Source organism: Littorina saxatilis, linkage group LG5 (assembly GCF_037325665.1).
Source record: "Littorina saxatilis isolate snail1 linkage group LG5, US_GU_Lsax_2.0, whole genome shotgun sequence".
In the NCBI taxonomy this organism is placed as follows: domain Eukaryota; kingdom Metazoa; phylum Mollusca; class Gastropoda; order Littorinimorpha; family Littorinidae; genus Littorina; species Littorina saxatilis.
Window position 1 is genome coordinate 18,681,041 of NC_090249.1, and position 12,817 is coordinate 18,693,857.

At 43.0% G+C, this 12,817-nt stretch overlaps 1 protein-coding gene and 1 long non-coding RNA gene across 2 annotated transcripts in view; both read right to left on the reverse strand.

The window, feature by feature from the left end:
• Nucleotides 1–12,817, reverse strand: part of LOC138966485 (uncharacterized) — a 114,555-nt gene that overhangs the window by 4,896 nt on the left and 96,842 nt on the right. The gene's annotated exons all lie outside the window — the stretch shown is intronic.
• On the reverse strand, nucleotides 613–7,415 carry LOC138966484 (kelch-like protein 21). The gene is made up of 2 exons (XM_070338751.1): nucleotides 5,144–7,415; nucleotides 613–4,180 (listed from the first exon to the last, which is right to left on the reverse strand). The coding sequence occupies exons 1-2, from the start codon at nucleotides 5,990–5,992 to the stop codon at nucleotides 3,281–3,283; spliced, it is 1,749 nt and encodes a 582-aa protein (XP_070194852.1). The 5' UTR covers nucleotides 5,993–7,415; the 3' UTR covers nucleotides 613–3,280.

Genomic DNA, 12,817 nt, shown 5'->3' on the forward strand with positions numbered 1-12,817 from the left:
GTGACAACTGATGCTTGGAAATTGTGTGGAAGAGTACACCGCTCTATTTCTCTCCAATGCTCTTCCTGCTGACAAGCAGTGACACCGGACACCCCACAGAGTTTAGCCAGCTACCCCTCCACCCCCCCCCCCCCCCCCCACCCCCCTCTCTCTCTCACTCCCTCCAGCCATGAACTGTTGGGCTGTGGCCAGAGAGGTCAGCTCTTGACTGTGTCGTAACTTTTGACACAGCAAGACAACTGAAGGGTTCACAGATTAGGCAACCGACTCACTGGTCAAGGCTGAGGGGAAACAAGAGTATCTTGTCAATGAAAGAGGTTACACACAGACACACGATGCTGAGAACTGTGGCCGGTTTTTCACTCTCTTTCGCTCAGGACCTTCATCGACTGTGGTTTCTGTTGTTTACGTCCAACAGACAAGAATAAAGAGCACAGTGCAGTTTCTTATTGGCATCTTCGCATGTACTCCACTCCTGACCAAAACTACCCCCCCCTTCTGATGGGTACAGGTGCACTCAAGTTACCAGTGACTGTCGTCACGCCATTGCGGCTGTGATCTTTGCACCAAGAGCCGGACTGCTCTGTTATCGATTTTGTTGTGGTAAAAATTTGACGATGGTCTGTCCGTACATTGGAGGTATGACCTGCTGTTGGGACCGAAAATGAGTGTCCGTGTCCACGTTTTGCAGGTGTCCGTTTAAGGGGGGGCAAATATAGAAGGAAAACACTCCGTGCCGAGCAAATGTGTCCGTACATGTCAGGTGTCCGCTCACGCCGGGGGCCGTACATTGCAGGGACTGCTGTATCAAAGACAGGGTCTCCCTATTACAGGTCATTCTAATTTATTTATGACTTATTATGATGCAAAGAATGAGTAAAAGCTCAATAATGCAAAGCCAAAAATGTTCAGCTTAAAACAGGCATAGATATGTTTCATTTTGACAGAAATTTTGGAGTGTTTTCCAATGCTACATTCTGCCAGATATTTACTATTTCTACCCAAAATAGTAGGTGAAATGTTAGTGATAATTAGTGTGATTCTTTGACTGTCAGCACACTTTGTTATTATGCTTCATTTCTCAAGTAGTTCAAGTAAAATTGTACTCTCACTCTCAGTTTAAAAAGCCATTTCTGTGCAAGAAAAAAAACCGTTGAAAACATACGTTTACGCCAAGTTTTATGTGTACATTTCAATTTGTTTGTAGGCAACACAGCTATGAGAACAAAAGGACTATTATTCTCAAAAGAAATTCAGTACATGTAATAATTTTATATTACATGAATTATTTGGCAAAAACACATATAAATATTTATTGAGCACACAGTAATATAATAAGCCATATATCCATTATGAAGTTGGAATTGCTCCAGGTTTAAAGTTACCTTGAATTCTGCTGACGGAAAATTGTTTATTAGACAAAAGTAACTGTAATGTAAGCCACATCTTTCAGCAAATTACTTTTGTTTTCAATCATTAGATATCATAAGGATAACACAACATACAAGAACAGCAAAATTTGACACAAATGAACAAGGAACGTATGAATGTTTATCCAAATAACCACACACTGCCTTTGAAAAAAGGGCAAAATAAAATTAAAAGCTAATTTCACCAAGTTTTTGCCCTGGGAATATAAATTCTAATGCCATACCAAACCAGGAGCAGCTAGTAGTAGTAGAATACTGAAACAGGCGCAGCTAGGATTAGCATGAAATGAAATCATATTATAATAAATTATAATGGCAGTGCTTGTATTCAGACCCCATGCATTAAAGCCTCACTCCGCCTCGTGAAAACAGTTCTCCTCACCGTCTCAGATCTGTTAGGCTTTCAGTTTCACATGGGATTATACCATTACTCCACTTGGTCACATACCAAAAATGAACAGCCTGGGTGCGCTCTGTGCACAGTGGTATTTTTTTAAAGAATTAATTTTGCAAAAGGTGCTGGTGCTTTTTTCAAAAGGTTCCGACTCACCACAGCAAGCAGTCAGGGTGTTGGCCTTTAAGATTATAATGTTAAAACTTTACATTCTAAACTTGAGAGAAAACAAATGCCTACAAACTGATAAACCAAATTTGAACAAGTGATTAAACATAAATGCAGTAACCATAACACTTGTTAAAACAAAATTTTTTGTTTTGAAAATCGTATAGATGGTAAGCATCAGGACCAGAAAAATGATGTAACAAACTGAATAGTGTGTATGCCGGTTATTAATCATGACCTAAATATTTGCTGGTGTGTCAAAACAAGTAACTGAAGCTTTTCTCAATCTTAATAGCCTACTGTATTTTGTACATGTTTTTTTTCTTCCTGCAACTTATCTAAGGGATCGGGTGGTGTGTCAGCATGAAATGTGAATGTGTAGGAATTTGAAATGTTGATTTGCAGTTTTATGAAGTGAATGAAAAATCAAATTTCTTTATGAACCATTCTTGTCAAACAATATATATTTCTTCTGGGAAACTAATACAGGCATACCTCCACCGTAGAATCAACACACAGCCTATAAATAAATATAAGAGATAGACAGAATGTACACATAGTGAAACGCACTACCTGTTCCTTGATGCAAAGATGAATAGCATGCAGATTTGGTCTCAGCAGTTGTTATACTTCAACTTTTAGGTTTAGTGGCTGTGCTTTCACTCGCGCTGACAATTAAGAGTAACATTTCCAACGCAACTGTTTATTGTTATGTCGTCTTCAACAGCATGCCAAAAATTAATGCTCACACACGTTCCTAGGATTTGCACAATTTCACACAATCGATGTGACTTTGGAATACATTTTGCTGTAGTTTATCCTATCTAATGATGGTTTCCTGTTGTGTCTAGACACTTGCAAATATTGCAAGATAAAACTCATAGTTATACTGATGATGCCAAGGTAAAACTATGACCAGAAGATCGAACATTGTTCGCAATCACATTAATAATGTGACCAGATTATCGGACATTGTTCTGTGTTCACAATAATAATGTGACCAGGAGGATGGACATTGTTCACAGTAGCTCTGCAACAAGACTGGACACTGATGACAGTACAGTGGAACCCCCCTTTTAAGACCCCCCAATTTAAATTTAAGACTCCCTCCTTTTTAAGACCTTGTTTTTTTAGACTTTCTGTTCATAACTTCTGTCAATTTACCCCCATTTTACGACTCCCTCCTTTTGAAGACACGATTTTCTCTGATTTTTTTAGGTCTTAAAAGGGGGGATTTCACTGTTTCAGCGTAACACGTTGACAGTAAAACCCTGACCACTGTCCACTCTCAGCTCATCTCCAGCTTGACACAGCCGTGCATGGCCCGTCCCTCCTTCAAATCCTTCTCTATCGTCCAGGCACTGGTGTCAGGGTCAAAGCACTCCACGATACGACTGGGCTTGGACTCGATCAAGCCTCCCACAATGTAAATCTTGTTCTGCACAACCACCGCCCCGCTGTGCCGCCGCGCATACTTGGGACTGGGGAGGCGCCGGAACGTCCGCTTGGCAGCATCCAGGGCGATGAACTCTTTGGTGTCCTCCCACATGATGTAGAAGACGCTGTTGATTACCACGATCTGGGCATACTGGATCACGTGGGGCAGGACAAACTGCTCGCCGGTGGGTTTGATCATGTCGCCCACCATGTGGTAGCTGGTCATCGTGTCCACCTTGGCGTCCCCGGCCTGCAGCCCACCCACGTCAACGATGGTGGAGTTGTACAGCACTAGCCTGGACTGTTTCCGTGGAAACATGGTCCTGCCTGCCGCCGTCCACGTGGTGGTGGTGGCGTTGTAGCACTCGATGGTCTCGATGTTCAGCATCTTGTTCATTTCGTACCTCACCCCTCCCACCACGTACAGTCGGTCCTCCAGCACGGCCGAAGAGTGGTAAGCTCTGGGCTTCAGCATGGGCTGCACCTCTTTCCACACTCGCTTGATGGCGTCGAAACGCCACGTTTTGGCCACGATGTGACTGTTGAGAATGCCGCCGGTGACGTAGATGAAGTTGTGGAGGACGGTGGCCGAGAAGCAGGAGACCAGCTGGGGGAAGTCAGGGAGAGATGCCCACTTTTCTCGCTGGGGGTCGTACATCTCCACCGTCTGGGTCAGGTAGGTGCTGTCCTGGGGAACCCCGCCGATCACCACCACCACCTCTTTGGCTACAGTCGATGGCCGCGGCTGGACCTGAAATTGACCATCGTGTGATTATGATAGACCATTAGAAACATGCATGATTATGATTACATGTATTAATTACACTGCTACCTCTGTGTTAAGACCTCATGAAATTTGACAAATGTAGGTCTTAAAAGAGGGAGGTCTTATGAAGTAGGTTAATTTGGTTACACTATGATTATGAATGAAACGTCTGAGAAAATGAGGTACATTTATGTATTATTCGTTATTGAATGCATACAAACATGGACTCTTTTGTTGTCTAGACTAGTCCCCTAAATTATATGAGTTTTTAAAATTCTGTAAAACTAAAAAAGAAGCATAGTTTATTCTACTAATAGTTATAACAACTTAACTTCGACATGAACAACTGTATGAATATTGAATATATTCTGAGCTTTGCGTTCCTTGAAACTGAAATAAAGTTTGCACCACTCTCTTGATAAATTATTATATACCATTACCACATCTCATATATAATATATATATATTCTTAATTTCATATTCATTTAACTACATCCTGTTTCCAAATTCCATTTCCTCTCTATTTTATTTTTACGTTTAGTATTTTACAAACAATAAAGTAAACTTTTTAATTTACACCAACTGATCAAGTTTCATCCACCAAAGTCCATCTTTAAAGTTAGAGTTAAACTCAATCCAGAAACATTGTCAACATTCAAACAAAGTCACTCAAACTCAAAGTCAAACCACCTTTAAAAAAATAAATTTTAAAAAACTTCCCTTATTAAAGTAATTTGTCCTCCTCAGCTCTCCCCACCACAATTTTCAAGAAAGTAAGCAAAATTATTTGACTAAGTTTATCAAGTTATCTTTTAAGAATAAGTTTAAGTATAACAACACAGTCTGTAAAAATATAGACTATACGTGTATGGAAACACATTAAAATTCACAGGTCACACAAGAAACTAAGGACAAAACGCATGATCAACTCTGTCTTTGAAATCATACCTGGTTATCCTGCATACTACGCCTCCGCTTTCCCACCTGCCCTTCTATGGATGACTTCAGCTGTTGTGCCTGAGTGACCAAGGAGTAGCACTCGGGTGAAGACGCCACCAAGGGGTCGCGCTCTATCAAACTGAGACTGTGCATGTCCAGCACCCCGAGTCTCACCTTTTCCATCAGTTCCGGCAGGTACTGTCTCCTGTCATCCACATCAAACTTCACCCACCTCATCACAGCTTCGTAGACTATTTCCTCGTTACGAACGTCAATCAAGTCACTGCCGATAAAATGCTTTAGCCGCTCAATGGGTAGTTCAAGGAACTCGTCATACTCGACCACACTGGAAAAGTTCTCCAAGATGAAAGAGTTGCAACTCTGCTGAAGTTTGGTGCAGTCGTGTAAGGCAGCAAAGTTCTCCATTTCTAGGCAATTGGAAGGATGTAGCTGACCCCTGAGAAAATCCGCACAAGCCTCTACGATCCTGGGGTACTCAAAATGATTACCAGCTGTCAACATTTCTTGAGCGTTGTCAAGAGTGATTTCTAATTGTCCGCTGTAGGCGTAGTCTATAATTCGCTTCAATGTCCAGGCAGACACGTCACTGAAGGAAATCCTAACTTCTCGACTTTCTTTCAAATCACTGGTAAACATGGCTTGAAAATAAGCACTACTAACCGCAAGTACATTTCGATGGCAAGGAAATTCTTCATGCTCCACACACAGAATAGTATCTGTGAATATTGACTCACTTCTAAAGGAGTTGAGTCTGCTGAGAATTTCTCCTCCATATTCAGGATTGTAGAGCATGTATCGTCCTTGGTCGGGTGTCATCTCGCTGCCTCGTCGAGCCATTGCTCCCAGTGGACTAGTAAAACAGATCTACTTGTTGCAAAGCCACTGCCAGGCATGGACAGAGTTGAGTTTGCGTAGTCTTGGCTAATCCCCTAGTCTGGAATCACAGAGCTGGAATCACAGAGCAGCAGTTTAGTCTCAAACTGCCAAGAATAATGAGGTGCTATTACAGCTCAGGGCGTGACAATAGCAGATTTGCCCTGGTCCAGTGCATACATCTACACTGAAGTGTAATTAATCTGTTCTGGAGGTATTTGAGTGATCCTTTTCACCTTGCTCTGCTGGTCAAAAGGTGACCATAGTTTAGTTGCAAAACCACCTTGAGGGGCTTGATGTTTGCAGCAAATTGCTTTCCAATACTACTAGGCAAGCAGGGTTCCAATCAAGAGTACACAATACAAGGAATGCAACAATGTTCGGGAATGAAAAGCCTTTACACTCTGAAGAATAGCACCAGTGGAGGTTCCAGGCTGGTTTCTGGCCACTGTAGCCTTCACGCTTTGTCAGTTAATCACAATCTAATGGCTCAGCACAAAAAGTACAGTATTGTTTAGTATACAGTAACACCATTTTTTAGGCAGACCACACACATCGAAGGTCAGTACACAAGGAAAAGCACAGTCGTATTGTTGTGCCTAGTTAAAGACCCCCACATTCAACAGAGTTTCTTGGATACTGTAAAGAACTCTTAAGTGGTTTTGTAACTGGTTTCTTTTCATCTGAAGCGATCTTGACAACTCGCGCAACAGTGACACTGGGTTCGCACACTCCGTCTGCTGCACAACATTCGTCTCCCCTTGGGCGTTTTGTATTCAGCTTATGCATGTGTCTGCACTGAAACGTTCTGCCGTAGTCAAACATTACAATGCGTGCTTAGAATAGTCCTCCTCTCGCCCTTCCGAAAGCTAGCGAAATAAAGATGTTCGCTCACTCGCTCTCCGTCGCACGAGTCCAATGGGTTCCGCCATGTTGGGCAGATCAATGGGAAAAGTCATGACGTCATCTATGGCGTAAAAGGGATTCCCTTTCATTTGTTCAGCGTGCCCCTCACAAGTCGCGTTTCTTTTCAAGCGTTCTGGCAAGCGAGAAGATCGCAGGCAACAACTATTTTCAATGTTGACTGATGGGAGTGAATTGTCGATATCAGTGCGTGGTTAAGTGTGTGCGTCATGCTTTCGCCTCCCCCCGTGTCTGTCGATCTCGGCGTTTGCTTGCTAACTTGTGTACATCTGTGTGAATAGCTCGCGCCAAACTCGCTCTAACTCGCAACAGCCTTGGCCCGCTCAGAATAACGACAGATCTTTGCGTTTGTGGGTTTTTTTCCACCCCGTTGTTGCTGTCTTCCATTTTCTTTCTTTTTTTTTCTTGCACTAAAATCAACTAGGAGAAATCGGAGGCGTCATCCGCATCAAAAATGACGCAGGCAACAAGCCGACAGCAAGTGAAAACGAAAGGGTCAAAATCGCGGATCACGCAGGCTGATCAGTGATACCCATGTCGAGTCCGGTGTAACGATGTCAGCTTTCTGCCTCTGTCACCTTTCTGACTCGATATATATACCCGAGACTGAAATGTTGTTTCCTGGTCAATTTAAAGAAGTGAACTTATTTAAGGACGAAAAGCATGTCAGTTTCGTGCATGTGAAGGAAATTCATGGTGGTGAAATTTAATGATTTCACCCCAAAATTAGATTTCTTCGAAAACGTGTACCGAGTGGTTACGTCCCTTGAATGAGAAGGGAAACATATTTGGATGAATCAAATTTCTAAGTTTAAATTAAAAAAAATTGGTCGGACAAATTTGACCCCATGAATGAAAAGTAGGGGAAAGGCTCCTAATATGGACCACTTTTTGTTTCATGCTGATAACTAGCTTGTTTTCTTGCGAAGAAGTTTCATTTTGTGTTTGGTGGTCCTTCTCTCTTAGGTTAACCGTTAGGCCTAATTAGAGTGAAATAGCTTTGATAGACATTCAGCAAAAATTAAATACAGAAAAAAATCACAAATGGTCCATATTAGGAGCCTGGGCGCCTAATATGGACCAGTGAAGCGGCCTTCACGAATTACCGTAAAAAGCCTCCTATACTTCAAAATAACATGATACAACTTAGTGTACAATATGACTAATTAAAATATGCTTTAGATTTATCTATTTCGGGTTGATGAGAGCATTATTGGAAGCACACCAGGAAACTAAAGAAGCTTATCAAAAACAGAGTGAAAATAAGTGAAATTATCAACTTCCACGAAAAGAAGACTTTTTGTTATATTTTTTTTAAATCTCGAGGGCTAGTTATAGGTTATTTCCAGCAAGCTTCTTAATGAATTAATGAAAATAGCCTTTAACTTTTGTTTTCTTCGATTTGTGGAAGGTGGTCCATATTAGGGGACTCGCACATACTTTGAGATTTTGCTATTATTTTTTGTTTGCAGTAGAAACCCGGGGTCAACACTGCTAAAATGTACCAAATACGGTCTTAGCTGCAATTTTTGTGTGATAAAAGCTTTGGCTGTGGACAGAAACGAGTCCGTTTTAGGCGGCAAATTTAGAGTGAACGCTGCCAAAAGTGAAAAAAAGAGAAAAAGCCTAACGGTTTTGAGATTTGTGTTTCTGCAACTGTTTTGACATGTGCAAGTAATCCAGAGAGGGTGAATACAGCGAATACAACTTTTTTGAGCGCTCTAGCGCCGTTAGTTTGTCAGAACAGGAGGTGGTCCATATTAGGAGCCGGTCCATATTAGGAGCCCTTCCCCTACCCAAGGTTGATCGTCAGCACTATCGAAGGGTGTTTTTTGTTTGTTCACAAGATCAACGAGACCGACTGAACTGATCAGAAAGGTGACAGATGCAGAAATCTGACAGCGCTACAGGTCGGCCAGGGGCCTAGGTCTTGCGGCGGTCTTGCCGGTGGCGCAAATGGAAGAGCGGTTCATCATGAAGTTACGAACACGCAAAACCTACGTATTTCCGGCGTAGAGCTACGCAAATGCGTGACTTGGTGTCACGACGCATGCTTATGTCACTTTGCAGAGTAATACCTGACGTTTGGGTGCATGCTTTTATATTCTTAGCGTGAAGGGGAAATGCAGTAGTCGTTTTTCGTCGTGACTGATTCAGTCTTAAATGGCAAACATCGTGAGGGCAATCGGAAAATTCTGCGACGCATTAAATCGATGAAGTTTCGAAAGACGAGATAAGATTCTCCGTATTAATTTATTAATTGGGTCTTGTAAAACATGATCATAAATTTGATATAAGCTCAGTGTCCTCTACTCCTAAATTCGGACCGTACCGCCATGAACAGTTCGCGGTGTAGTTATGTTCTTTGTACATAAATTTATTAATTGCGTCTTGTAAAACATGATCATAAATTTGATATAAGCTCAGTGTCCTCTACTCCTAAATTCGGACCGTACCGCCGGCCATGAACAGTTCGCGGTGTAGTTATGTTCTTTGTACATAAATTTAAGTTTAACGAAAGGAATCGTTTTCTTTAACGCGTGTCAGTGTGTGTACGTGTGTGTGTGTTCACATCACAGTTCTGCACGTTTAGCATATAAAGACGACTATTAGGGTTTAACGTCCTCTTAGACCAACTGGTCTATTGGGACAGGTATTGGTAATACGTTGAAGATATGGTGTGATACTTTGATTCGAACAAGCCCGCTGTGGCTGTCTTCTTCGACACACCAGCATTGGGTTTGTCTCGTCAAAGTATCGACATGATAATCGGAGACGCGAGATGATGCATGCGTGGCTTCGTGTTTTCCAAGACCTGAGACTTTCGCTGTGAACGTGGGATCTTTTTCGTGCGCATGTGTGCACACGGGGGTGTTCGGACACCAAAGAGAGTCTGCACAAAGTTGACTCCGAGAAATAAATCTCTCGCCGAACGTGGGGATCGAACCCACGCTGATATAGCGACCAACTGGCTACAAAGCGGCCAGCGCGCTACCAACTGAGCTACGTCCCTGCCCCAGCATATAAACACCTCATGTCCCTAATAGGCTCTTGTTCCTGTGAGGACGTTAAATTTAAATTAGCCAGCCAGTTCTGCACGCGTCATCACTGAGTGACCAGCCCGTTTTTACGTTACGCTGTTCGGAGTAAGCGGCGCATAAATTATAATTTTGTTATGCGAAAAGCCAGCTACGTATTCGTCAAGACCTCTGCCTCAGCCCACAGCCACAGGCGTAAGACAGTTGTGTGATTTTTGAGTATCAAATAATTATCGCGATCTGATCCCCCTGGGAGGGGAGTTGTTATTGTTGTCACTGACGTGTTCTTCTTTTCCTAAAAGTAAGGCCAGGTACCAATGGCTGTGGCTGCATCATTTATTTATTACATAAGCTTATCCCTGCGGTGTAAGACACCGCGGAATGTTGGTGGCATAGGCACTTGACACTGGCTGTTTCAGCAGCGTGAATTTGAGATCATTCCGGCAGTGGTCTGAAATTGAAACCCCGGCCGGATCGGCAGACCGATTCCATCCCGTAACTCAGTTAAAAAAAACAAAACACCTGAAATTTTTAAAAAAGCAGATCGTTGGGTGTATTTGTGCTCCCTCCCTCCCTCCAGGCTCCCTCCCTCCCTCATTTTTTAAATTTGTTTGTTTAAAGTTTGTTTGTTATTATTTTTAGCTGTGCTTGACGTTTGCATCAAGTCAGTGCAACTGATCAGTAACATTCAGTGTGACTGGTCACTGACACAGCGACTGATTAAAACCCTTTTCGTCACTGATTTAACCTCTCAGACACCAGTGCAGACATATGATAGCAGATGACTCAGCCGGGCAAGAATCAACTCAGTGGCATCGGTATGCTCGCGCTGACGTCAATGGAATTGCACTGGAGCGTCAGGCCGTCTCAGTGTCGGTGTCGTTTTGCGTCGGCCTGTATCGAGTCACAGCCTGGCTGTGTTTGTGTGTGTGTGTGTGTGTGTGTGTGTGTCGTGTGTGTGTGTGAGCGCGTGTGTGTGTGCCATGGTTTGTGTTTGTTTGTGTGTGTGTGTGTGTGTGTGTGTGTGTGTGTGCGCGCGCGCGTCAGTGTGAGTGTCTAGGTGACAGTGTCGATTTTATGCAATAGCCGTATACTGCCATTAAAATGAACAATGTTGCACTCACGGCACACACACACACACACACACAAACACACACACACCCGTCCCGTCGGTTTTCAAAAACAACCTAACTTTCAAACGACCTAGAGAAGAAAAGGTCAGTAAGTCTGAGTCAGTCGATCGGTGCAGACACAACTTACATTAGCCGCCACTGACCTAGACGTGATTTGAAACAAACACTTTTGTCCTTTAAACAGACACACAGAACCTTTTTGTACAATGACTGCGTGACGCCGTAAACTTGAGTATGAGTGAGGAAAACTGAAACTGGAGGTGCCTGGGAAGGGTCCGGGGGGGGGGGGGGGGGGGGTGAGAGACAAGTAAAACAGAGTGACACGGCTATTGGCTACCCGCTTTTTATAAGCAGAACATGATTTGATTGCTATATTTTTTCATCCATATGCAGCAGTTTGTATACATGTAGTTTCACTGTATACACGGTGTAAACAGAAAACGCACAGTGAGGCAGTGAATGTCCGCTTAAATAAACGTCAGAACCTCCGGAATGAGTTAAGCCTAACGACTCCACCCCTAAGTAAATCAAAGTTGAGGAATTAAAAGTAATTTCTCTGACATCACAGTTACCGTCACCGTCACCACCGGCTTGTCAACGGTGTTCTGACGCCACAGGCTCAAGAAATCTCAAAACATCGTGAACTTTTTTTCCAACTTTTATAACTCGCAGAGCAGGACAGTAGTTCTCTTTTTCTCGTAAAATCTTGACACACTCGATGTGTTTTTTCACAGATCGTCGTTGTCATTCACCGTATTTTTGGCATACGACATCCATGTTTGCTAACTTTTAATGAAACTAAGCGAGAAATTCTTTTTTTGGATCTTTTCTTGATACTTCGAAAAATAATCATTCTTGACCCCCCCCCCCCCCTACCTCTCCCTCTCTCTTCAGTTTTCAGTGTGTGTGTATGTGTGTGGTGTGTGTGTGTGTGTGTGTCGGTGTGTCAGTGTGTGTGTCCGTGCGTGTGTGTGTGTGTGTGTGTGTACGTGTGTGCCCGTATGTTTTTGTATGTGGGTGGCCGGGGTACTTGCGGACGCGCGCGCGCGTGTGTGTGTGTGACATATGTATGTTTGTGTGTGTGTGTGTGTGTGTGTGTTTGTACAATTGATCAGCGCTTGCGTCGAATTAATTCCTGAATAGTTCTGAACTTGGAACCGTCGGGTTTACGAACATTCCCCTTGGCCGGTGGTGTATTTCTACCCGCCCCGGCCTCGGCTTTCACGCGTCACTGACACTGACGCACACATACCCACACCCCTCCCCCACACACACATACACACACACACACACACACAGAAGACAAAGGATTTCATTTTTTCAGAATTTATTTGCTTTAGAGGTATGCAGACAACAACAGTGAATGAAGCAAAAAGCAAAATAAAATCGAACCATTTGTTTTTGTTTGTGTGATATTTTTGTTTGTTTGGTTGTTTGGCTTGGTGGTAGGTTTCTTGCTTGCTTGCCTGCTTACTTTCTTGCTTGCTGGGTTTTAAAACGCTTTCGATCCCTAAATTGTAAACAAACAAACACATTCTCTATTCGGGTCTATCACTGCAGTTGACTGGTTGATTGGTTGGCTGGTTTTGAAGCCGTATCTAATGGTTTTGTTTCATTTCTGATCATGTGCTGTCTTCCTCAACGTCCCCAACTCGAAATGCAGCATATTTGCATCCCATGCCTAATGCATGGCA

What these genes read in the sequence shown, in the direction of transcription:
- LOC138966484 (XM_070338751.1), bottom strand. Translation starts at nt 5,992, where the DNA reads ATGGCTCGACGAGGCAGCGAGATGACACCCGACCAAGGACGATACATG. An exon ending in GTAGTATGCAGGATAACCAG is followed by an intron (nt 4,181 to 5,143) that starts GTATGATTTCAA and finishes GGTCAATTTCAG; the next exon opens with GTCCAGCCGCGGCCATCGAC.